This window comes from Dipodomys merriami, unplaced genomic scaffold, assembly GCF_024711535.1.
Source record: "Dipodomys merriami isolate MVZ:Mamm:240054 unplaced genomic scaffold, mDipMer1.0.p SCAF_34, whole genome shotgun sequence".
NCBI lineage: Eukaryota > Metazoa > Chordata > Mammalia > Rodentia > Heteromyidae > Dipodomys > Dipodomys merriami.
In genome coordinates this window covers 17560414-17585803 of record NW_027204937.1, presented here as the reverse complement: position 1 = coordinate 17585803, position 25390 = coordinate 17560414, and the positions used below count along the sequence as shown (strand labels likewise).

Below are 25390 nucleotides of genomic sequence, written 5' to 3'. Positions count from 1 at the left end.
CCTGGCCAAGGCATTTCTCAAACCCAGACTACAGTGCAGCCATTGTTGTCCATCCTCATCCAGACCAGTCAAACTAGACTTCCATTATACAGATGGAGTCAGCCCAGCCCAGAGAAAGGAAGTGAGTTGTAGGGACTGGATTAAGATCCAGGGTTCCTGTCCTCCCCCACCCCTTCCCCTGGGTGGGAGGGGGGAGAACAAAAGATCAAGCCAATATACATTTATTTAAAACCTCTTTTAATTTATTTGAATGGCTTTTAAGAAGCAGAAGCCCCTGTTATGAAATGAAGACCTAGGACAACATGAGAAGTGAGAGGGCTCCATGCTGGCAAGCATGTAGCACCCTTTATCACATGACCAGGAAAGTGTAGCAAAGAGCCAGAGTAGTGGAGTGTGCTAAGGACAGGCTAAGTAAGGTAGGGGTGGAAGGGATTAGCTGAGCAAGGTATACACACTCTTACCCCACCAAGGGAATCACAGAGATGAAGAAGCCCATGCTCCAGCCCTCAAAGGAGGCACTTAGATTCACAAAAGCAGTCAGGCAGGGTCAGAGACCATGGAATAGCAGGGCAGCAAATAGCATAGGCAGGGAGCTCTGAGCACACTGTTTATACCAGAAGGCTTTATTCACAATCTTGTTCTAAATGTATTTAGGTAGAAACCAGAAGTTAAGGTTATGGCTCTTAAGAAAATGTGTACCTGCGCTTTAAAAACACTAAGGAATATCTCTAACATCTCTTAAAGACTCTGAACCATGGATCTGAGTGCGAGTCATCTTCCTACTCTGTTTTTTGGGTCTAAAAAAAAATCCTACTTCACTAGTCCTGGGCCAGAGCCAGCAGAGAAAACTGGAGATTCAAGGGCTGGATTTAGTCTACAAGATATGTTTTCTTTGGCTTACTTTCTAAATTCACAACAGTTGCTGACATTTGAAAGTCTCAACTTTGAGTTTCTCATGAAAAAATAGGATGGGAATATCTGGCAACCGCAGCCTGTGTTCTCCAGCCCCTGAACTCACCAAAGACCCTACAGGTCCCCTGTAGGCACGGGGGGCGGGGGTGACCCCAGCCTATGCATCCGGTCTATGGCAGCCTCTGTGATTTTCTGCTGAGCGGCAGCTACAAGTCTACCCTTAGCCTTTACCCTACTTTAGTGGTAGACTGCTCATATTTACTCCCAGGCCAGGAGTGGGAATCAGTCAGTGACCCCTGTGTATAGAGCTTTGGTTGACCTGATAGGACCTCCTACTTTGTAAAGATAATGAATTGAAGGGTCCCCAGCCAGTGGGATATGGCCCATCAGGAAGATACTTCCAAGTCAGGGTCAAGGGTAAGTCACTTCTAGCCAGACTAGAATACCCAAACAGAGGAAGGAATCCCAGCCTAGGTTGGGGTTGGGCCAGGGGGACAGGGAGGAAGGCAACTTTCCCAGCTATGGCTATATGATGGCCAGGGCATCTGGGTACACTTGGTAGGTACAACCCAGGTGATTTTTTGCAGTGCATAATCTGCCCAACTGTACTGTTTGGAGGAAGGGAGAAGAAATAGTGAGGCAGTGAGAAGAAATAGTGAGGCAGTGCTCCTATCCACCTTCCCGAGGCTGGAAGGGTATTAGTGGGAGAACAGAGGGTTAAGAGGCCAGAATCTGGAAGGTGGAGAGGAAGACTAAGGGGACTGGTCTGGATGACCCCCCTCACCCTGCTTATATACATGCAGTGTCCTCAAGATGATGGAAATATATATCACTAGTCCCAAGAAGCAGCAGGGATAACTACCTGTATGTACTGCTTGTGACCAGTGCACACACGCACACGCATACGCACACACACACACACACCATAGAGTCATCACTAGAACTATCTGAACCCTCATACACATCACATACACAAACATAGGTTTTATCCTGCTGCACCCTCCCATGTGCATCTGCCACACCATCACAGGGGTGATGATCATCGGAGCAGTCAGTTCATCACAAATGTATGTTAAGCAAACATTTTCAGGGTTACCTGAGGTCCTTTCTGGCTGCTAGAGCTACTTTACAGGAGAGTTTAGTACAATACAAAATAGCATAGAAAGAAAAACCACAAATCATGGCAGTAGCTGAGAGCCATCCTACAGTGCCACCTATTGGCAAGAGGGGATTTTGCATTTTGCTTTGCAAAATCAGAACACTGCCTTTCGGAGATCCCCAACACACCCTCCCTCCCTCCCCTCTCCCTCCAGGGACACTGTCACCTAGGAGTTGCATCTGTCTTTCCCTTGTGTTCTGCTTGAGTCAGGTAAGATCCTGGCAACCTCAGAATTGTAACACAGTGTCAGAGAAGGGATATCCAGGGTCTTGCATGCCTCCTGGATGTTCAATACTCAACATAGATAGATGGTAATACCATTCACCTTTCTGCCACCTCCAACCAACTGGGAGTACCTGCTTGGAATGTGGGGTTGAGGACTCTGAGGCCAGGTCTAGGCTTAGCAGAGATGAATATGGTATAGAAGCAGCAATGACAGCTTCCTCATTTGATACTTTTGTAGTGGACCCTGGAACCTTCTTTTTATCCTTGTTTTTGTTTGATACAGGGTCTCCCCCACATAGCCCCAGCTGGCCTGAAATTCACTATGTAGCCCAGACAGGCCTCACAGTTGTGATCCTCTACCTCCGTCTCCCAAGTGTTGGGAGACAAGCATGGGCCATCATGCAAGGTGGATCCTGGAACCTTCTGATCCACGATTCTGTTGGGAGGTTGTTTGCTATTCTAACTTTTATTGGAGTTTGAGCTTTCACTTGATCAACTTCTGAGCCAATCCAAGCTTTCCTGGGACCCTCCTCAGGAAGAACTTGCTTTAAGAGAATTCAGACAGGTAACTTGTTAGCACTGAGCCACTGAAGTCAACACTGAGTATTTTACTTTGTCCCAATTTTGTACTTAGCTGCCATTCATCTGCCAGCACCTGCCCAAGAGGTCCCATGAAGCCAATGACAAACTGAGAACACAGCATGCCGAACAGACATGGGACAGCCAAGGTCCCATCTCCCAACCCCCATCAACTTGGAAGGGTTTAACTCAATTTGACTTAAGTCAAATTTTGCATTAACCAAATTGCAAAAAACAGTGGGCCATAGGTCACTTGAAAATAGTTAAAAGCTTGAATATTAAAACTCCAAATGTAGCAGGATACCAATGGCTCACACCTGTAATCCTAGCTACTCGGGAGGCTGAGATCTGAGGATCCGGGTTCAATGCCAGCCCCGGCGGAAAAGTCCTTGTGAAACTCTTCTCTACAATTAACCACTCAAATGCCAGAATTGGTGCTGTGGCTCAAGTGGTAGAGTGCTAGCCTTGAGCACAAAGAGGCTCAGGGAAAGCACCCAGACCCTGAGTTTAAGCCTCACAACTGACCCAAAAAATCCAAACCTCTAAATATCAAGCAAGGGTCTGGTGGGCATGGTGCCTGCATGTCCTTCCCCCTCAACAGTGATGCCAAATGTCCTCCATACTTATGCTATGACATGCCTCCCCAATGGGTATGATGTGATGGCCTAGCTCAACCCACTGCCGTATCGCCTGAGGATGTCTGCCTTAGATTGGGGGTCAACACACTTTTTCAAGACAAGCTCTCTACCACCTGAGCCTCTCCTCCAGCCCTAGCAGCAAAATTTTTTTTTTGTCCCTACTGTACTAGGAGGCTTGAACTCAGCGCTTTGCTCTGGCTAGCTAATAAATGTTTCTGGCTCTGCAGGTTCTGTTGCAAACATTCAGTTCTGCTCTGATGGTGCAGAAGTAGCCATAGATCCTTGTAAACCTAGTGGACACACTGTGTTTAAAAAAGTCCTCAGCAAAACACCAGACATAGAGGTTTGCCTCAAACGACAGTGTTAACCCCTTGAGTGACTAAATCTAAGGGATGGTGGCCAGGCCCTGGGTTCAAGCCCCAGTACAGACAGACACAGACACAGACACAGACACACACAGACACACAGACACACAGACACACACACACACACACACAAAGAGGACTTTCTTTTTTTGTTGTTGTTGTTGGTTGTGGGGCTTGAACTCTGGGCCTGGGCACTGTCCCTCAGCTCTTCAGCTCAAGGCGAGCGCTCTACCACTTGAGCTACAGTGCCACTTCCGGTTTTCTGGTGGTTTATTGGAGATAGGAGTCTCACGGTCTCTCCTGCCCGGGCTGGCTTTGAACCGCGATCCTCAGATCTCAGCCTCCTGAGTAGCTAGGATTACAGGCATGAGCCCCCAGCGCCCGGCCAAAGAGGACTTTCTTAAAAAAAAAAAAAACAAACAAGCCCGGGCACCAGTGGCTCACACCTGTAACCCTAGTTACTCAGGAGGCTGAGATCTGAGGACCACAATTCAAAGCCAGCCCGGGCAGGAGAGTCCGTGAGACTCTTATCTCTCCAACAAACCACCAGAAAACTGGAAGTGGTGCTGTGGCTTGAGTGGTAGAGTGCTCACCTTGAGCTGAAGAGCTGAGAGACAGTGCCTAGGCCCAGAGTTCAATCCCCCATGCCCACGCACACAAGAAAGCAGTAGGTTAGATTTGACTCAGGGGCTCCTAGTTTGCCAAATTTTGCAAATGTTTGATTCTAATTTAAATTGTGGTTAGCTGGTTAGGAAGCTCTAACCCAGATGCACCATCAAATGTGTCACCCATTCAAATGTGTCCCAACTTTTGTACGAGCAGGAAAGCAACCTATTAGCTGGCTGGGAGGCAAGGATTTCTGAATGGAGTTTCTCTTGTCATTGCCCTGCATGTGTAGGAGCGGGAAAGGATGCCCAGCCTGGCCCCAGCATCATGCTGGAGTCCCAGGGCTGCCACTTCCTAGCCAGGTAGCTTTGGGTAAGTTGCTTCAGCTCCCTGAACCAAGATGACCAGGACACCATGGGAGTGCGGACACTGACCACAGTGCTGGTGCAGCCTCCAGGGGGCTGGTTTGTAGGAACTCTTCATAGTGAAGAGTCTAGAGCAGCTCAGGTCACCAAGGGACACTCAGGGGGCTCAAGGAAGGGCTTCTGACCAGCTTGATATGGAGGCAATTCAATATTCTGATCACCAGCGTGCTCTGAAGATGCACACCAACTGGGTTATCATTGCAATCCATATTACATCTATCTTGGATAAGACTTTCTTGCTGGGCTGGGAAGGTGGCTCAGTGGTAGAGTGTTTGCCTTGCATGCTTGAGGTCCTGGGTTCGATTCCTCAGCACCCCATAAACACACAAAAAAAGAGCCAGAAGTGGCACTGTGGCTCAAGTGGTAGAGTGCTAGTCTTGAGCTGAAGAGCTGAGGGACAGCGCCCAGGCCCAGAGTTCAGGCCCCCCATACAGACCCCCCCCCAAAGAAAAAAAGACTTTCTTGGTGACTTCTTGTCTTTTTTTTCTGGCAAATTCCAATAGAGTCCCATGACTCTGATCTGACGTGTGTGTTGGGGAAGGAACTGTTTGGCAATGCTACTCATCTCAGTGCTTCACAAAACAGAACACCTGGGACTTGGTGTTCAGCTGGATGTGGGGGAGGGGTCCTTTTAGGGGGTCCTGTGGCTCTTTTTCCCAGGTAATTCAGTCTGAGGCTGAGCCCCAGGCTGGTGCTCATCCATCCTTTAAATTTTGGGAGGGCACAATAAACAACCTTCATTGTCAGACTCCTTCTTAGTATGTAAGACCATCAGAAGGCTAGTCTGGCCTGCCCTTAGGACTTTAGTTCAGCCCCTGAAAATTATTCCCCCACCTGCCTTGAGATGCTCATTTGTGGCCTCAGTAATGACATTTGGATCTTCTTTGTCTCTCCATTGCCCAGTCTGTCTACATCAATTAACAGAAGCTCCAGTGAAATCCACAGCTTTTACTTCCCCTTATCTTTCTGCTTCTAGCATCATTGTTTCCAACTTCCTGAAAGACTAAGAAGGGACTGTAGTGTTCATCACTAGGCCCTGGGGGCTATACCTAACAGGCTCCAGAATCCCTGGAGTTTATCTTAATTAGGTGACATCTGGTACTATCCCACAGACCACACGTCCTTCCTGGTTGGGCAGCCTAATGCCATCTGTCAACCTGGGCTCTTCACAGTCTTTTGTGGCCACTGGCTGTTGAATCCTGGAGGCTTCCCCCAAGGGGGTGACTATGGCCCCAGGGCTTTTGTGAAGTTCGGCCAAGATGGAAGGTGACTGTAAGGCTGAGCTCCCTCTCTTACCTCCCCCTTCAGCTGCTGTTAGGCCATGCTGCATCTCTGGCCAGGCTTGGAGTACTGATAATAAAAGCAGCTCCAGACCAGGCCTTCTGCCCCAAGGCCTCCTCTGTAAACAGAAGAGTCCTGGCTGCAATGGAAATGACCCAATGTAAAAACACCTCCATCCATGTCCTGCTGAGTGCAATAATGCCGTGGCTCCTGAGGAAGCAGCCATGGTGTATGTCTGCCTCACACTCTTGCCTGATCTCACCCTGCCTGTCCAGCAACGGACTCTGTGGGCCTTCAATGCGGAGCACAAGCCCAGTCTAGTGCTTTTCCTCTGGCTCAAACTGGTGCTCTCTTCCAGATGCTCCTGGCTCTTCTTGTTCTCCTTCTCTGCAACTGCTACCCCATGCCACACGCATGGAACCTGAGTCCAGTCAGACCTGAGGCTGAGTGCCTGGAAGGATAAAGGTTTTAGTTGTCCAGGATGCCCTTCACCACTGTACCTCAAACCTCCTGCTGCCCCCTCTGATGATCTTCACAGCCAGAATCCTTGAAGAGCGGAGCAATCCGTGTGCATACAGGAGTCCGCTCACCCTCTCTTGGTCTTCCAGGGGACCAACCTTTCTTCTGAGAGCTCAGTCAAGGAGGAGGCCGACCATCAGGGAGTGAGAGTGCTCCACAGGGCATGGAGAAGAAGGAGCTGCAGAGGCTCCTGCAAAGGCAAAGGAGTCAGCCAGGCACTGGTGGCTCACACCTAGAATCCTAGCTACTCAGGAGGCTGAGATCTGAGGATTGCCATTCAAAGCCAGCCCAGGAAGGAAAGTCCATGAAACTCTTATCTCCAATTAACCACCAGAAGACTGGAAGTGGTGCTGTGGCTCAATTGGCAGAGTGCTAGCCTTGAGCTGAAGAGTTGAGGCATAGCATCCAGGCCCAGAGTTCAAGCCCCACAACTAAAAAAAAAAAAAAAAAAAAAGGCGAAGGAGTCACTTGTACATCTCAGGGAGGATACCTCATTCCAGGACCCCTTAGGTTGCCTCCCAGCGATTGTTCATTGCTGTCCAGGGTGGCTCTGTCTGGCCTCCTGCTCCTTAGTCACAGCTTCTTCCACCCCAAGTTATCACTGCCTTGGTACTTTAGTGTCAAGTCAGACTCCTTCAATCAGACCTCTCCTAATACTTGTCATTACCTTCAGCCTGGACAAGTCCTCCCTTCAGACACTGCTTTCTCTCCCAGCATTTTTGGGACCACATATATTCTGCCTTCTTCCCACTGGTGGAATTGCCTGGGCAGATGCAGTAACTGAGAGATTGGCAAGCAAAACAACTAAACTCTGGCCAATGGGCAGCCACTAAACACTCTTCCCCTGGAAGAGCTTGAAGTGCCCCCCACTGGCTGGTGGAGAATTTGCAAGCAAGTTAAATGACTCCCCTTCCACTTCCCTGAAGGTTCAGGTGATTGAATCACAGGAAGCAGATGGGTCACCTTGTCCAATGGTTTCCAATCATGGAAAATTACAGGCAGGGCTGCTGTGGAATGAATACTGTGCGTTTTACCCATCTGGGCTGAGAGGAGGTAAGGGCTGAAATCCAGCCTCTGTCCTGTTAACCAAGTTATTGTAACTCAGCATGGGTCTGGGTCAAGACAGAAAGGTTGTCTTCTCATAATTTACTCACCTAGACAAACACTTCCTTCAAAGGGAAACCTTGTACAAACCAAGATTCTCTGGCTACAGAAGAGCTTAAAAACCCTTCTAGAGGATGGGGAAACTTAGGCTCATGGAGGGGAGGAACTCACACTGAAGGTCATTCAGTTCGTGTCAGGGCAGAGCTTAGACACTGGTCCCTCCTCTCTCGTAGTAATTCTTTGTACTACTCAGAGCTCACTTTCATCCCAAGCCCCTCTTGGCATCCTAGATTCTCTCTAACCTGCCCACTCTCAGACCCATCAGCATCTCTCTGAAATCCAAGCACCCTATCATGCACAGTTCCACTGGCTAAGCTAGAACCATGGCACAGTGTTTGCCCAGAAGGAGGGACGGTAAGAAGGCTGGCCTAGTCTGCAGAATTTCCCCCGAGAAACTTGCACAGAAAGGGATGATGCCAGACATGCAGAAAGGCAGACAGTGAGGAGCTAGAGGTGTTTTGCCAGACGAGGCATCAAAGTATAACAGACAGCCTGGAGCAAGGCAGCTCCACTACTGTGCAGCCGGGGGGTGCTTTGTGGGTACAGTCCGCCGGGGTGTCTGTGCCACACCGTAAGGCACGTGGGCGGCTATAGTGCCCATCTCCTGAGCCCCAGCCACATGGAACATCTGGTCATCAAAGAAGATGTGTGGGCGGATCTTTTCAAGGAGGGGTCCTTTGGGTGCTCCAGCTAGGAACAAGGCTTCATCGGTCTCCAGGCCCCAGCTGCGCAGGGTCTTGAGAGCTCGAGCCCCGGAACTGGCTGCACTGCGTGCTGTCACCAAGTAGGTACGAATTGGGCACTCCAGCCGCAGCCCCTTGGAGTAGAATTTCTTCTGCAGCCTACCCAGTGCTTCCAGAAAGCCCTTCAGGGGGCCCTACAAGAAGACAAGTGGACACTGTGAACTTGGCTCTGCCAAACATATGTTCTCCCTCCTGCCAGCATGTGTCTTGCTGTTGGGAGTGCAAAACTTCTCAGGTAGCCCTGCTGTGCCTGCTCTGCGTGCATCCTGGGGCAGTCCAGGGTCTGTTTTCCTGTCACTGGAGCTGCGTCAGAATAACCGTACCAGGGCAACTGTTGCTATGCATACCCACTCATGTCCCCATCTCTGGCAGCTCTGTAAGTGTGGCCTTCTGTGCCCGTCAGCGGGAAAAAAAAAAGATAGTAAAATGAGTAACGATGGTATGAGCACCCACTAATGAGAATGGACTCCAGCTGCAAACATCTGGGACAGATGGGCCAACATATAACTACTGAAGATGAAATTGCCTGTGGATTCACAGATGGCTCAGGCTAAAGGTCGCTGGGATTAGGGAAAGGATTTAATCTCACAGCCCTCAACACAATGATGCTCAATGACAGAGTGTGTGTAAAGAGCCAGAGCGGTGATTCAGAAGCCTGTTCTTCCCAAAGCAGCTGCAGAGATGGCAAGATGGGCATCCAGTCTTGGAGATTCCTCCCTCATTAGGGGGTCTAAGGAGAGCAATAGCTCCTTAGACCTCTGCTAGCACTGTACTGCCCGTACACATGGATTTTTAGAGAAGGCTCGAATTGGAGTTCCCAGGAGGGTTGAGGAATCCTACTACTCCAGATTGCATGGAATTTCCACCACCAAATTCTAAAACATACTCTGCTCTCAGAGACTTATTTGAGGGCAAGCAAAGATCTCAGACCCCTGACCAAGGCATAGTAGGAGGTGGCCCAATCAAATGGTTTCCCCCAAGCTCCATGCTCAGCTGCACTAGTAGGGTTACTGATTCAGCTCTTCCTCTTGTCTAGTGAGGGAAACAGGGTTAGAGGTTCACTCCCAGGGGTGGGGGAGCTCAGAGAGGAGGTGAGGGTTCCAGAGAAAGGGCAATAGCTTCCGAGAGAGAGAAGTGACACTTTCCTGAGAGAGGCAGAGATTTCACACAAGGGGTGGGGGCTTAGAGAATGAGGGCTTCAGAGAAGGCTGAAAGAGTCTCAGATGGAGGACAGGGGCTTCAGAAAGGGGATTGAGACCTAGGAAAGGGGACTGGAGGTGTAAAAGAGGAGGACAGGCTTCAGAGAGGGGCTTAGAGAGACATTAGAGGCTTCAAGAGGAGACTAGACTTCAGTGAGATGGGGGTCAGTGAAGGGTCCAGGCTCACTCAGGAGAGCCAGGAGCCAGGGGAAGGGGGAAGGATCCAGACTGAGCCCAGGGTTTGGCTGTAGGCTGGGAGTTCAGGTCCAGGGCAGGTTTTGGGGAACCACCTTGTTCTACTCAGGGGTTCTGGGACCATGTAGAGCACCTGGGCCAAAGGCTTGTTCTCGTGGGCTTTCTCATGCTCGAAGAATCTGTCCAGCCCGTGGGCCTTGACAATGCGCTCAGATTCATCGGAGAAGAGCACAGCATCCCCGTCGAAGGCTACGCGTAGCTGACTCTGGGACACAACCACATCCCTGCTGGGGCTGAAGATGGTGGCAGCTGCAATCCCTGGGCAGAGAGAGGCAAGAATGGTCTGCCTTCAGGCCACGCAGTGGGTGCTCTGCCTGGGTACCAGAGAGGACTGTCTCAGGTGGCCCTTGTCTTGTCTGAGATGATGGCTATCACCCGAAACGCCCTTGACAAGGGCCCATGGAAGGGATTTTACGTCACCAGCCAGGTCTCCTAACTCACCTCAGTGCTGGCCAGCCCACCTGTTGAAGACACTGGACATTCCTCACAGGTCATCTCTCAGGCTGGGCTGGATATGGATCCTCTTCTCCACTGGCCCAAAGAGGGCAGAGGCTGCCCAAGGTCACATGGGAATCAGAATTCCTAATTATGACAAGTACTCTCTTTTCCTTGCCTTTCAATAACATATTTTGACAAGCGTCACAATTTTTTTCCTTTTCTTTTCTTCCTTCTTTCTTTCCCTCCTTCCTTTCCTCCATCCTTCCCTCCTTCCTTCTTTCCTTCCTTTCTTTGTTTTATATATTTATTTTATTTTATTTTTATCAGTCCTGAGGCTTGAACTCTGGGCCTGGGTGCTGTCCCTGAGCTCTTCAACTCAAGGCTAGTGCTCTACCACTTTGAACCACAGAGCCACTTGCACTTTTCTGGTGATTAATTGGAGATATGAGTCTCACGGACTTTCTTGCCTGGGCTGGCTTTGAACTGGGATCCTCAGCTCTCACTCTCCTGAGTAGCTAGGATTACAGGCATGAGCCACCAGCCCACAGCTTGCTTCTTCCTTCCTTCCTTCCTTCCTTCCTTCCTTCCTTCCTTCCTTCCTTCCTTCCTTCCTTCCTTCCTTTCTTTCTCTTTCTTTCTTTCTCTCTCTCTCTCTCTCTCTCTTTTTTTTGCTTGCTTGCTTTCTGTGCTGAATCAGGGGCTCATGCTTTCACTTGGCTTTTTTCACTCCAGTCTGATGGTCTACCACTTGAGCCACAGCTCCAGAATCTCATAGACTATCTAGTGCTGGTGGCTCACATCTGTAATCCTAGTTATTCAGAAGGCTGAGATTGGGCTGGGAAGGTGGCTCAGTGGTAGAGTGCTTGCCTTGCATGCATGAGGCCCTGGGTTCCATTCTTCAGTGCTACATAAGCAGGAGAAGCCAGAAGTGGTGCTATGGCTCGAGTGGTAGAACACTAGCCTTGAGCTGAAGAGGTGAGGAACAGTGCCCAGTCCCAGAGTTCAGGCCCCTTGACCAGCCAAAAAAACCCAACCAAACAAAAAACAACAACAACAAAAAACACACAGAAGGCTGAGGTCTGAGGCTCAGGGTCAAAGCCAGCATGGGCAGGAAAGTCTGTGAGTCTCTTATCTCCAATTATCCACTGAAAAACCTTAAGTGGACCTATGGCTCAAACTAACCTTGAATAGAAACGCTCAAGGGCAGTGCCCAGGCCCTGAGTTCAAGCCCCAGAACCAGCGCCAAAACCAACCAAACAAATAACCATGCCTCCAGGCACTGGTGGCTCACACCTGTAATCCTAGCTACTTAGGAGGCAGAGAGCTGAGGATTGAAGTTTGATGCCATTCCAGGCAGAAAAGTCCATGAGACTTTTATCTCCAGTTAACCACCAGAAAACTGGAAGTGGCACTGTGGCTCAAAGTGGTAGAGTGCTAGCCTTGAGTGAAAGATCTCAGGGACAGTGATGGGCTCTGAGTTCAAGCCTCATTCAATCAAAACCAAAACCAAAAAAATCTCACAGATTTTGCTGCCTGGGCTAGCTTCCGACTTTGATATCTCGGATCTTGGCCTCCTCAGTTAGGATTACAAGTGTGAGATACCATACCTGGCACAATGATTTTCTTATCATGATCAAGCTTTTCCTTACCAATACTGAGATAGATGATGCTCAACTGGACCAAACCTCTGACCATCTCTGATCACTGGTCACATCTGTGACCAGGACTGTTTAATAGTTATGCATAGTTTCATCCTTTGCCCCTATTTTCCCTCTATTTAAATCTAAAGCTCATGTCTGTATCTTAAAGATGAGCTGAAATGATTACTTTCCCTCTCCCTTCAGTGCCATGTAATAAACAGATCCGCTTTCTCTGTCTTTCACTGCTTCTTGTGTCTTTATTTGGTGAATTTCAGCAAGTGGCTAGACTTGACATGTGGAGCCCCTGGAGTTGGGCTGTGGCCTATAACTCCTGGTTACATTCTAACCTGGAAGAATCTTAGAAAACAGTAACTTTGGGGCTGGGAAGTTGGCTCAGTGGTAGAGCGCTTGCCTTGCATGCCTGAGGCCCTGGGCTTGATTCCTCAGCACCACATAAGCAAAAAGAAAAAAGCCGGAAGTGGCGCTGTGGCTCAAGTGGTAGGGCACTAGCCTTGAGCTAAAGAGCTGAGGGACAGTGCTCAGGCCCAGAGTTCAGGCCCCACAACCGGACCAAAAAAAAAAAAGAAAACAAAAAAGAAAACAGTAACTTTCTAGGCTGTAAAGTGAGTTCCCATGGAAACAGAAGTCTGGGTGATGCTGATGAACAAATACATCCTTAACACAGAAGGGCAGGAGGTAGGAAAATGGACTAGGTAGGGCCTTGTTTTCAGTTTATAAGACAGATCATAGGAGCTATCCACAGCTTCCCATCCTATGACCTTGACAACCCCCAGCAACCATTGAGAGCTTCAGGACTTGTACTCTTACCTGTGGGACTCCTTGCTGGACTTCCTGTGTTCGTTTTCCTCACTGTGACTTACCCTCGTCAATGGCTTCTCGCACTTTTTCTGCATCGGCTGACAAGTAGAGGTTGGTGTGGTAGGCCTTGAGGTAGCAGATGGGGCTGTTTCCACCTGTCATGCAGAACCTCTCGATGAACAGGTCTGGGAAGGAGGTTGAAAGTACTCAGGTGAGGCCAGTGTCAACCTGCAGAATAGGCTCTCTATGCCTACCAAGTGCCATCTCAGATCAGAGTGGTGGTAGAGGAAGCCGGTGAGTCTGTGACTTTAGGTCAGCATTCCCCCTTCTTGGCCCCCTCCATTCTTCATCATAGCATAGTCATGATCACAGCTCTAGAGAAATTGCTTGTCTCACTGTCAGCCCTTTTCTTCAGGGGATCACAATACAATAAAAGGTAGGTTCTCCAGCTAGAGACCCCACCCTTGTGGCCATAGCTAATTGGAAAGGGGCACATTCTGACCTACCTGAGCCAACCAGATTCTTCCTGCATCTAGGAAAACACTTAGTAAGTCCTCATGGCTGCATAGTTGGTAAAAATATTTACTGGTTGGTAAGTGGCTGCTGTCCTGAGCCAGAGGAGTTACCTGTAAAGGCCCCAGCCCCTTACATGCAGTACCCTTGTCCTCAATGCCACAACCAAAGTGGGTAATGTCTGGCCCCACCGGATCCTGCTCTAGCACTACACCTGGCATTTTGTCCTGATTGCTCAGTACCCATCAAGCAGGTGGTTAAATATTGTTAATATCACCCTTGCACCCAGCCACTTGAAATCAGTATTTTAAGATGCCACCTGGGAGCTGGGGGTGTAACTCAGGGGTATAACATATACTTATAAGCCAGTGTGAAGCCCTAGTTTCAATCCCCAGTACCCAAAATAAATAAAATAAAGCCAGCTGGCCTTTCATAGTTGCTTAAAACAAGGTCTTGTAAACCTATAAAGATAGATTTTTATTTATTTCTCTCTCTCTTTCTCTCTCCCTCTCCATCACCCTCTCTTTCCTCAAACTGGATCTCTCTGATTTTATGAGTATACAAACAAGAAAAGCACAGAGATCCAGTTTGGAGGGTGGGAGGGCAGGAGGGAGGGAGACAGGCAGGATTGAGTAAGGTCCCATAGGGTCCAAAGTGAAAGAAAAAGGAGATTTTCAATACTTGGATTCAGGATTTTGTCCTGAATTTGTCCTGTACAATTTTACTTCTCCCCCTGGGATTCTGAGCCACCCTGGAATGTAAAAAAGAAATCTTTCATCATAGGCTAGCTCTGTAGGATCTAATACTTTCTGTTTGGAGAAGACATAGAACCCACTGATTCTGACAATTGCTCCTGATACTCCCAGCAATCTTATGAGAACTGTTATCCCCATTATAGTTTGAGAAACTGAGGCATCAAGGCAGTAAATGTCCTGCCTAGTCATATGATAAGTTGGGCCTATGTGGTCAGGATCTGGTTTGTGCTGGCTTGTAAGAGCCAGTGGTTAAAGGTTCAAAAATTCGGTGAGCCAGTTACGTTGTTCAATCATTAGTAGTTTGAAATCAGACACAGTAGGAATATTTCTACTCTGAAAACTGGTAAAACTTAAGATGAGAGTTTTGCTTGTTTTTATTCTTTTTCTTTTCTTTTTTTTTTGTTTGTTTGCCAATACTGGGGCTTAAACTCAGGGCCTGAGCACTGTCCCTGAGTTTTTTTTTTTTTTTTTTTTTCCAGTCTTGGGGCTTGAACTCAGGGGCTAGGCACTGTCCCTCAGCTTCTTTTGCTTAAGACTAGCACTCTACCACTTGATCCTTAGCACCACTTTGGCTTTTTCTGTTTATGTGGTACTGAGGAATAGAACCCAGGGCTTCATGCATGCTACACCAGCACTCTACCACGAAGCCACATTCCCAGCCCCCTGAGGTTATTTTTGCTTAGGGCTAGTACTGCACCACTTGGGCCACAGCTTCACTTCTAACATTTTGGTAGTTAATCAGAGACAAGAGTTTCACGGACTTTCTTGCCAGGGCTGGCTTTGCATGGCCATTCTCAGACCTCAGCTTCCCTAGTAGCTAGGAGTACAGGTGTGATCTATTGGTTTGTTTTCTTAAAGCGCTAACCTACCCCTCCCCGCCCCCCCCAAAAAAAGCTTATCAGTGGTCCATACAACCTGACCCTGCAGAGGTGTGGCCTGTGTCCCAGGATTGTTGTAACAGCATCCTGTGGTCAGATCTCTCCTGCTCACCATAATGGTTGATACTGTTGATGAGACGGACTCCCACTTGAGCATGGTTGTTGGTCATGAGGACGATGTCAAAGATGTCCTCACTATCAGGGTACAGCTCCCGAAGCTTCTTGTTCACAGCCTCCAAGGCCTGGAAAGGAGAGGAAACCCTTCAGCTCAGATCCCCAAGGGTGAATTTCAGGAGTTGGTGGCCCCAGATCCAATAAAGAAGGGAAGAGGAGGTGGAGGCAGGGCAGGCTGGGATGAGATAACATGCACACAGACTTCCTCCGGAGTTCTGCTCCTCCAACCTGTGGGTGGGTTCTTGTTGACAGGGGGGTGTGCCCTTGCTCAGGGGACCACTAAATTGGTGAGCTGGGGTTCTTCCTCAGGCTGCATCAGTCCAAAGGCCTCTTCTTCCCACGAAGATTATTCCCCCCAGTCAAGCCCTTGTTCTGCTTGGGGCTCGGGGGAGGGTGGGAAAAGAAGGGATCTCCTTACTTACGCATCCAAAGGCATTGTGTGGGCTGCTTCTGGAAGTATCTGCTCACCTTCACGAAGGGGAAGGCAGGCCCAGGACTAAAAGGCTCATTCTCGTGTTCCAGTTGGTAGCGCACATACTCCTCCACGCCCTGCTCTGTGTAGATCCGCTGCTCTTCATCCATGCGGAACAGGGCTCGGGAGGACACAGCAATGGTGACTGCATTCTGAGGCTTGGGCTGCAGAGGGACAGTAGGAGGGACTGTCACTGAGACCCTACCCTAGGGCAGCTACTCCTGTGCAAGCCCCTCTGGGAGATGGGAATGTGACAAAGGCCTGGATCCAGTCTCTCTGACTCAAAGGTTCTTCCTTGGGCAGAAGGAAACTTAAGGCAGGACCTAGTCATGGAGGACCCAGCTGGGGACTGAGATAGAGGATAGCTTTCTCCACTCAGGAGTGGGAGGTGAAGGAGGACCATGCCCTCAGGGAATGTACAGTTTAGTTGGCCATCTGGACATAACAGGAAAATGAATACAATGTATGAGGACAGCATGATAGGGTCTCCAGATGGTTTCCATTATGAAATGAGAGCTCCCTGCCTGTAGGAAGAAAGCGGTCTTCAGGAACATGGAAATTGCATAAGGAAATCTATCTCCAGCCCAGATCTGTCTCCTGAGCGCCAGACATGCATATCTAACTGCCCGAGTCACACCAACAGACAGCTTTACAGAGCTGGAGGCTGTATTCCCACCATTTTCTTTACTTCCCTTATCTCAGTGCTCAGCCCCTGCCATCCACTTACCCACAGCCCCACTAGCTGAGCCCACAGCACCACTATCTCTCCAAGCAGAAGCCTTGGAAGCCAACCTCAACTCCTCCCCCTTCCTCAGCTCCCTTCCCCATCAATCCATCACCCAGACCAGCCAGCCCTATTAGAACCCAGGCAACCATCAACTCTTGCCTTCCTCCATGATCACCCAGGCAGGTGGGATTAAGGCCTACCTCTCCACTGGTGGTCAGCCTTTAATATGGATATGACACATTATCTCTACACTCCAGCCTTCCCCTCCCCTCCCTCACACCTGTACACACTTATGTCCCCACAATGGCCCCCTTGCCTAATACCCTGTTTTCCATACTCTCTGACCAGCTACTCAACTTTCAGGCTTCAATTTAGATGATCACCTCAAGGAAAACTGCACTCATCCTAGTCTACCCCATTTGATACCTTTTCCCTGAATTTCCTTCTTAATATAACTGAATAGTAAATTATAATAGATTATTTAATTTCTCTTCCTAGGCAGAATTCTAGGAAGGCAGTAGCACCATGCTTTTGTGTGTGTGTGTGTGTGTGTGTGTGTGTGTGTGTGTGTGTGTGTGTGTGTGTGTGTGTGTGTGTGTGTGTTAGTACAAGGGATTAAAATCAGGGCCTCACACTCTTGCTTGGCTTTTTTGCTCAAAGCTGGCACTCTACTACTTGAGTCATACTTCCATTCCAGCATTTTGCTGGCTAATTAGAGGTGAGAATCTAATTTTTTCTGCCCAAGCTAGCTTTGAATCATGATCCTCTGCTTTCAGCCTCTTGAGTAGCTACGATTGCAGGCATGAACCCCAGTACCCAACTCCATATACTTTTTAGAAAAAACATTTTATTGTCAAGATGATATACAAAGGAGTTACAGTTAACATATGTAAGGTAGTGAGTACATTTCTTGTGGAACTTGTTACCCCCGCCCCCTCATTTTTCTCCCACTTATCAATGTACTTTTTTGTTGTTGTTGGTCATGGAACTCAAGGCCTGTCCTAGAGCTCTTTTGCTCAAGGCTAATGCTCTACCATTTTGAGCCACAGCGCCACTTCTGGTTTTCTGGTGGTTAATTGGAGATAAGTGTCTCATGGACTTTCCTGTACCTCGATCCTCAGCTCTCAGCCTCCTGAGTAGCTAGGATTATAGGCGTGAGCCACCAGTGCCTGGCTCATTTACTGGTTCTTTGTGCCAGATACCTTGGCTCTACTAAGGAGCAGTAGAGACCTGGTAGAGACCTGGCTCTTGCCCTCCATGCTCAGTCTCATATAGATGGGCGGGGAAGAATGACAAGCAGAGAACTCAGAGGCAAAAGGTAGGGAAGGGAATGAGATAGAACAAGGCAGAAACAAAGTCTCACAGCTGGGCTTCAGGAGAAGTTTTCAGGGGAGGGAAGCGGGAGGAAAAAGGCCTGGGGAGATGAAGAAACATAAAGGCATTCCAAAGGCTAGCAGTGGCCAGAGCATATGGGGAGTCTAGAGGGGAGGCCTGTGCTAGGTTGCAGGGGGCCCTCAGGGACCCCAAAGGAGCTGTAGGGCTCATTTCCCATTGTTCCATCCGAGTATTTACATCTCTCTAAAATTCTTTTCTTTCTTTCTTCTTTTGTGCCAGTTCTATAGCTCAAACTCTAGACCAAGGCGCTGTACCTGAGCTTTTTCATGCAAGGCTGGCACTCTACCACTGGAGCCACACCTCTTCTTCTGGCTCTTGGTGGTTAACTGGAGATAAGAGTCTCACAGATTTTGCCTGGACTGGCTTCAAACTGTGATCCTCAGATCTCAGTCTCCTAAGTAGCTAGGATTACAGATGTAAACCACCACCCATCAGCCAAGATTAGTATGTATGTGTGTGTGTGTGTGTTTTAGAAGAGACATGAGAGAGCCTGTCTTGCCTATTCTAGCACATGAGGACAAAGCTAGAAGGTGCCATCTTTGAACCAGAAAGAGTTTCCTCTTCACCAGACACCAATCTACTGGTACCTTAGTCTTCCAGCCTCCAGAATTATGAGAAATAAATTTCTATCACCTTCAATATGTCACCCATTCTAAGTCACTGTGTTATAGCAGCCTCTAAATGGACTGAGACAGCACCTTGGATAGAGCAGGAAAGGAGAATGCCAGCATGGATAGCAGCTAGGCTTTTCCTAATTCTTGAGGAGGATCAGAGTGGGGTGTGTAAGGGGCTCCTGGTCTCCAGGAGAGTCCCACTGCATCTGTGATCTGGACAGACCTAAGATCATGATCCTCACTTTTTTTTTGTCAGTCGTGGGGCTTGAATTCTGGGCGTGGACACTGTCCCTCAGCTCTTCCGCTCAAGGCTAGCACTTTCCCACTTGAGCCACAGCACCACTTCCAGTTTTCTGGTGGTTTATTGGAGATAAGAGTCTCATGGACTTTCCTTCCCAGGCTGGTTTTGAACCACGATCCTCAGATCTCAGCCTCCTAAGTAGCTAGGATTATAGGCCACTGGCACCCGGCTGATCCCCACTTTTTAGATAAGGACAGAGATAAGGTCAAAACTTGTAATCAGGGATTGGGAATGTGGTTTAGTGGTAGAGTGTTTGCCTAGTATGCATGAAGCCCTGAGTTCGATTCCTCAGTACCACATAAACAGAAAAAGCCAGAAGTGGAACTGTGGCTCAAGTGGTAGAGTGCTAGCATTTGCAAAAGAAACTCAGGGACAGTGCCTAGGCTCTGAGGTCAAGCCATAGGACTAGCAAAACAAAAACAAAAACAAAACTTGTAACCAAACTAGGCACCGGTGGCTCATGCCTGTAATCCAAATCAGGAGGCTGAGATCTGAAGATCATAGTTTTAAGCTAGCCTGGGCAGAAAAGTTCCCATGAAACTCTTATCTCCAATTAACCACTCAAAAACTGGAAGTGGTGCTGTGGCTTAAGTGGTAGAGCCCTAGCCTTGAGCATAAGAGGCTTAGGGACAGTGCCCAGGTACTGAGTTCAAGCCCTACAACTGACAAAAAAAAACCCACAAAAAAAACACAAAACCACCTTATAACTGCCTTCTTCCACCAGCTCTGAGAGCCATGTGCTCAACCCCACTTATTTCTGGGGTCAAGGCTAGGGCTCCAACCAGTTGACAGCATTGATAAGACACTTGGCTAGGGACATGGCAGGAAACAGTACAAGTATGATCCCTGACTTCAAGGAGCTAATGACCCATGGCCAAGGCAGAGATTCATACCATCCTCTAAAAGAGCATGGTCCAGGGCAATGTTCTGTGATAATGGAAATATTCCAGGATCTGTGGGGGCTCTGGAACACCTCGAAATGTGGTGGGTGAGACTGAAGACCTGATGTTTATTTCATTGTACAGGACTTGTGGCTAGTCCTGTGGCTTTTCAACCTTAAAACAGGAATGGAAAATCAAAGAATTCCAAAAATCCTATGGCTGACCTCAGTTTGCTTGTAGTTACTCACCCCCCCCCATTTCCTCGAGTTTATTTCGATAAATATTATTTTATATGATCAGATGCACATAGCATTGTGCCTTTGTGTTCCTCTCCTACAAGTATCTTCCTTTGGTCTCACTGTGTGTGAATGCCTTGGTATATTTTAGAGCTAACTTCCAAATGTGAGAGAAAACATGCACCATTTGTTTCTCTGAGCTTGGCTTACCTCACTTAACATGATTTGTTCAAGGTCCTTCCATTTCCCTGCAAAGGACATATTATTCTTTCTAATGGCTATGTACAATGCCTTTGACTTTTTTTTACTTTTTTGTTGGTCATGGGGTTTGAATGCTGGGCTTGGGAGCTATCCCTCAGCTCTTCAGCTCAAGGTAAGCACTTTACTACTTGACCCACAGTGCCACATCCAGTTTTTGGTCGTTTATTGCAGATAAGAGTCTCACAGTCACACCTGTAATCTTAGCTACTGAGGAGGCTGAGATCTGAGGATTATGGTTCAAAGTCAGTCTAGGCAAGAAAGTCCATGAGACTCTTATCTCCAATAAAACACCAGAAGCGGCACTGTGGCTCACCTTGAGCCGAAGAGCTGAGGGACAGCACACCGGCCCAGAGTTCAAGCCCCACGACTGACTTAAAAAAAAGTCTCATGGACTTTCCTGCCTGAGCTGGCTTTAAACCATGATCCTCAGATCTCAGCCTCCTGAGTAGTTAGGATGACAGGCATGAGCCACCAGTGTCCAGGGCCTTTGACTTTTAACCCCAACCCAGTTGTGTATATCCAGCAGGGTCAATGGGAGGCGGGAGCAGGTGCTCCTCCTTAAAGGCTCAGTCCCAAGCCTCGATTACTGACTGACTCCTACTGTGTGTCCTTGAGTTGGGCACCTTCTAATCCCACCAGCACCTGGGAGCCTTCAAACAAAGAGGCTGAAGTCAAAAGCCCTAAAGAAAAGAGGTGAAGCTGGGCACTAGTGGCTCACACTTTAACCCTACTTTTTCAGGAGGCTAAGATCTGAAAATCAAGGTTCAGAGCCAGCCCAAACTGACAAATCCAAGAGATGCTTTTTTTTTTTTTTTTTTTTTTTGCTGGTTGTGGGGCCTGAACACTGTCCTTCAGCTCTTCAGCTCAAGGCTAGTTCCCTACCACTTGAGCCACAACACTACTTCTGGCTTTTTCTGCTTGTGTGGTACTGAGGAATCAAACCCAGAGCCTCATGTATGCAAGGCAAGCACTCTACCACTGAGCCACCTTCCCAGCCCCAAGAGATTCTTATCTCTGATTAACCAGCAAAAAGACAGAACTGGAGACATGGACCAAGTGTTAGAGCACCAGCCATGAGCAAAAACGTGAGTGACAGTGTGAGGCCCTGAGTTCAAGCCCCAGGACTGGCACACAGAAAGTGTATATGTGGGGTGATGAAGCAAAGGCAAAGATGGCAAGGGTAGGGTTAGAGGAGGTGGGGAAATCTCCTTTCATAAACCCAGGAAGCATTCTGCTTTAGCCCAGGGAACCTTTATTTACTTCTCTTAAGAAAGGAGAAATAAAAGCCGGGCGCTGGTGGGTCACGCCTGTAATCCTAGCTACTCAGGAGGCTGAGATCTGAGGATCGTGGTTCAAAGCCAGCCCAGGCAGGAGAGACTGTGAGACTCCTATCTCCAGTAAACCACCAGAAAACCGGAAGTGGTGCTGTAGCTCAAGTGGTAGAGTGCTCGCCTTGAGCTGAAGAGCTGAGGGACAGCGCCCAGGCCCAGAATTCAAGCCCCACGACCGACAAAAAAAAAGAAAGGAGAAATAATCCCCCCAGAGAGGGGCAGGACATTACTCTAGGACACACAGAAAAGTCAGAGTCAAGATGGCTTCTAGTGTTACCCTTACTCACGTAGCAGTCCTCTTCAATAGCTTTTAGAAGATGCCAACCTCTTTTAGTGCTGAAGAAGGAACATCCAGCATACCTTCTTTAGCCTCCTATTCCCGAGTTGGGAGAACTGATGTGAGACAACAAAGCCCTCAGACTGCAGTGTCTGGACACCAACACAAAGCCCTCAGAATGGAGGCTTCAGGGGGAGGACCCTGCCTCTGCTCTGACAGCACCAATGAGGTGGAATGGGTGAGGCTAGAAAGCACGAGCAGCTGTAGGAAATGAGGGTTCCAGCTGGGAAGATAAAAAGCTGTGCATGCAGGCTCCAGGAAGAAGTGGAGAGGTCTGCCCAGAGTGTGCTTAGAAACCTTCCTGTGCCTGGCCGGGTCCCTCACACTGGGATGAATTGTAAGATGCACCGAAATCACAAAGATGCCAGATCCCACACTGAGAATTGGGTCAGAGCAACCCAGGGGCTCAGCCTGGGAGCACTGGACTATGCGAGCTAGGGTCCTCCCAGCTCTCTGCTTTCCCTAAGGCCAAAGTATAGCCTTATCACTCTGGCCTGGCCCCACACAGCCTGCCTGAAGAGTTCCTGTTTAAGTCAACATGATTCTGCCTATTGCAACCAAGATAGGAACATAACAGCAGCAGCAGCAACAACAACAACAAAAAGCCGTCATTTGTCATTTCAGCAAGGAGGGAGGAGGGGAAGCAGAGAGAGAGAGAGAGAGAGAGAGAGAGAGAGAGAGAGAGAGAGAGAGAGAGGAGGAAGTTGTCTGACCCCAGGAGGTGAGGACCTCTGATGGACCTTCCTTGGCTTAAACATTTCACTCAGCATCCTGGGAATGAGCAGAAGCCCAGGCTAGGCCCTGATGGGGCCCATGAGGCCTAAAGCCCCCAAAATAGCCTGTGGGAAGAGGGGCTACTGCAGGAAGGACTAGAAGCTGGGAAGCCTCCAGGTTCCTTGCCTTCTAGAGATTCATGAGGGTCAAGGACTGACCAAGGAATCATGACTAACCATGGGCCCTGAGCTCCCCAGTTCCTTGGTATCTGGAGAGGAAATGGATTTTGAGCACTGAAGCATTCTCCAATTACCCCTCTTCTCTCAAGCCACAATCTAGTCTCGACTTCTCACTGATATACACACTCCCAGATCCACCCTTTCCAAAATCTACCTCCCAACAGCCCCGAATGATCTTTCTAGAATGAAAATGGGACCAAGTTAATCCCTGCTGAAAAATCCTTCCATAGCTCCAATAATGGTTTTCAGACTTTAGAAAGTAGGTTGACCTTTTATTCAAATGAACTCTTAGGCAGAACCTCAATATGTAATACAAACCAGATATTGCCACATATAACCAGTACCAGTCTGTCATTACAAATTCAAATGCTTTCTATATGTAAATGTATTTATTATAAAGTCAAATAATGAAAACAACACAGGTGTTTCCATAACAACACAGTTGAAGTCAGAGGTTAGAATCTGAGGAGATTTAGGCTCAGCCTCCAGTTTGATTGGTGGTATAGTACTAAGAATGGCCTATTCCCACTAAGTGCTTACAAATGAGAAGAGATGTTTTTGTTTGTTTTCATTTTGTTTTGCTTTGTTTCAACTTATGTCCTTGCAAACTCAAGATTCTCTCTTATTAAAAACAGACCACAGGAAAAAGTTTATTCTAAGATTTACTTAAAAAAAAAAGTTTTTAATAACCCACAGCACAAGTGAATATGTCAGTGGTCTCCAAGGTGCTGAAATGTCCAAAAGGCACATTTAACTGAATTGGTTATTTTTTGTTTTGCCTTATTTTTTAAAATTTTTTAAATTTATTTTTTATTGATGGTCATGGGATTTGAACTCTGGGCCTGGGCACTGTCACTGAGCAATTCAGCTCAAGGCTAGCACTCTACCACTTGAGACACAGTCCAAGTTCCGGTTTTCTGGTGGTTTATTGGAGATAAGAGTTTCCCGTCCTTCCTGCCTGGGCTGGCTTGGAATCATGATGATCTCAGCCTCCTGAGTAGTTAGGATTACAGGCATGAGCCACTGGCGCCCGGCTTTGTTTTACTTTATTTTTTGTTTGGTTTGGGTTGGTAGTACTTGAGTTTGAACTCAGGCAGGTGTTCTACCACTTTAACCATGCCTCCAGAGTTTGTTTTATAGCCAAGGTCTTGAGTTTTTCTCCAGGTTGGCTTCAAACTACAATCCTCCCACTTTTGCCTCACCAGTAGCTGGGCTTACAGGTTGGGTTTTATTACACATTTTCAATCGGTTAAAGTATAGTTTGAAGAAGAAAATAAGTGTGATTCACATGTCCATAGATTTGCCAAAACACTGGGCTCCACAGAACCTAATCTGGAAGTTTCAGTCCCCCTTAATAAGGTACTCATGGCTGTCCATGAGACGCCAGACCCCCACATAACCCACCCATCTCCAGAACTACTTCTGTTGACCTCCAGGTGTAAACTCCTGAGAGTGGGCACAGTTTGGTTGGCAATCCCCACTGGCCAGCGGAGGCGGGGAGGTAGCCAATGAGAGGCTGCTGGCAGAGCGGGACTCCTAGGGACCCACGTGACTTGGGGGAAACGCAGCCGGAAGCTTTAGGGTCACACTGGAAGTCTATGGAAGGTGCCTCTGTCCCTTTCCAGGATCTGAGCTCTGGGACGCTGGAATAGACAAGGCTAAGGGGCAGACCAGGGCCCCATGAAGGACGCACAAAAGTTCTTTCCCCAGCGTAACGCCACCATGGAATCACAGGGGTGCTAATGTCCACTGAGGGGAGAGCAGACAGAGCTCGTATCTGGGGTGCACAGGCTAAGATTGGGTGCCCAGAACCAGAGGGGCCGCACTCAGGCTGCAGGGGGCCCAGCCAGAGTCTGAACTCAGAGAGGCTAGAGGCTGGAACCCGGTGTCCCGATCGTGGAGCCCGGGCGCCACGCGAGGCGCTGGGTTTCCAAGAGTCGGGGCCACAGAGCAGCTTTGCCAAGCGCTGTGCGCGCCCCGGTGCCCGCCTCGCCTCGGGACGGGCTGGGGCCTGCGGACAGCACGGGGGAGGGGGGACGCTGGCATGGAACCCGAGCCCCAGGAAAAAAACAAAAAACAAAACACCACCAGCACCAGAGCCCAGCTCCCAAAATAAACCCGCGCCCGGGCCAACGCCGGGTGCATGCTGGGGCTGAGAGCTGCGTCCTCTCCAGGAGGGGCGCCATGGGTCCCCTTCCCAAGGGGTTTGCGCCCCCCCTTCCTGAGAGTGACCCCCCCATCCCTCCCCCAATCCCTATGCCGGACTTTTTACCGATTTGGGTTTCTTCTTGGGTGTAAGGTTGTCGTAGAAAGTCTTGGCCTCCTCCCAGCGAGGCGTCGGGGTGGTCTCTGCCCCCGGCCCGGGTTCCCGGACCTCCCGGGGCTCCCCGGGTTCCATGCTCCTCTGGTGCTGACCCGGTCCTGGGCAGATGGAAGCGCGGTGAAGACGCCGAGCTCGCGGAGCCGGGCTGCGGAGGGAGGTGCGTCCGTCCCGGAGTGCGGAGGGCCGGGCAGCGGGGGGACCCGGGGCGGGGGGCGGGGGGCGCCGGCCCCGCGCGCTCGGGTGGGGGCCCCGGAGCCGCGGCTCGCGCGCGT

The 25390-nt window shown here is 49.0% G+C and overlaps 1 protein-coding gene across 1 annotated transcript; it reads right to left on the bottom strand.

Annotated features, from left to right (window-relative positions):
- Positions 1-4449: 4449 nt before the first annotated feature.
- Positions 4450-25269, bottom strand: LOC138803486 (cytosolic 5'-nucleotidase 1A). Its single transcript, XM_069987579.1, has 6 exons — positions 25068-25269; positions 15756-15923; positions 15226-15355; positions 13030-13152; positions 10144-10328; positions 4450-8750 (listed from the first exon to the last, which is right to left on the bottom strand). The coding sequence occupies exons 1-6, from the start codon at positions 25191-25193 to the stop codon at positions 8385-8387; spliced, it is 1098 nt and encodes a 365-aa protein (XP_069843680.1). The 5' UTR covers positions 25194-25269; the 3' UTR covers positions 4450-8384.
- Between the last annotated feature and the right edge of the window lie 121 nt (positions 25270-25390).

What these genes read in the sequence shown, in the direction of transcription:
- LOC138803486 (XM_069987579.1), bottom strand. Translation starts at nt 25,193, where the DNA reads ATGGAACCCGGGGAGCCCCGGGAGGTCCGGGAACCCGGGCCGGGGGCA. An exon ending in CCAAGAAGAAACCCAAATCG is followed by an intron (nt 15,924 to 25,067) that starts GTAAAAAGTCCG and finishes GTCCCTCTGCAG; the next exon opens with CCCAAGCCTCAGAATGCAGT. An exon ending in CAACAGTATCAACCATTATG is followed by an intron (nt 13,153 to 15,225) that starts GTGAGCAGGAGA and finishes CCTCCTTCCCAG; the next exon opens with ACCTGTTCATCGAGAGGTTC.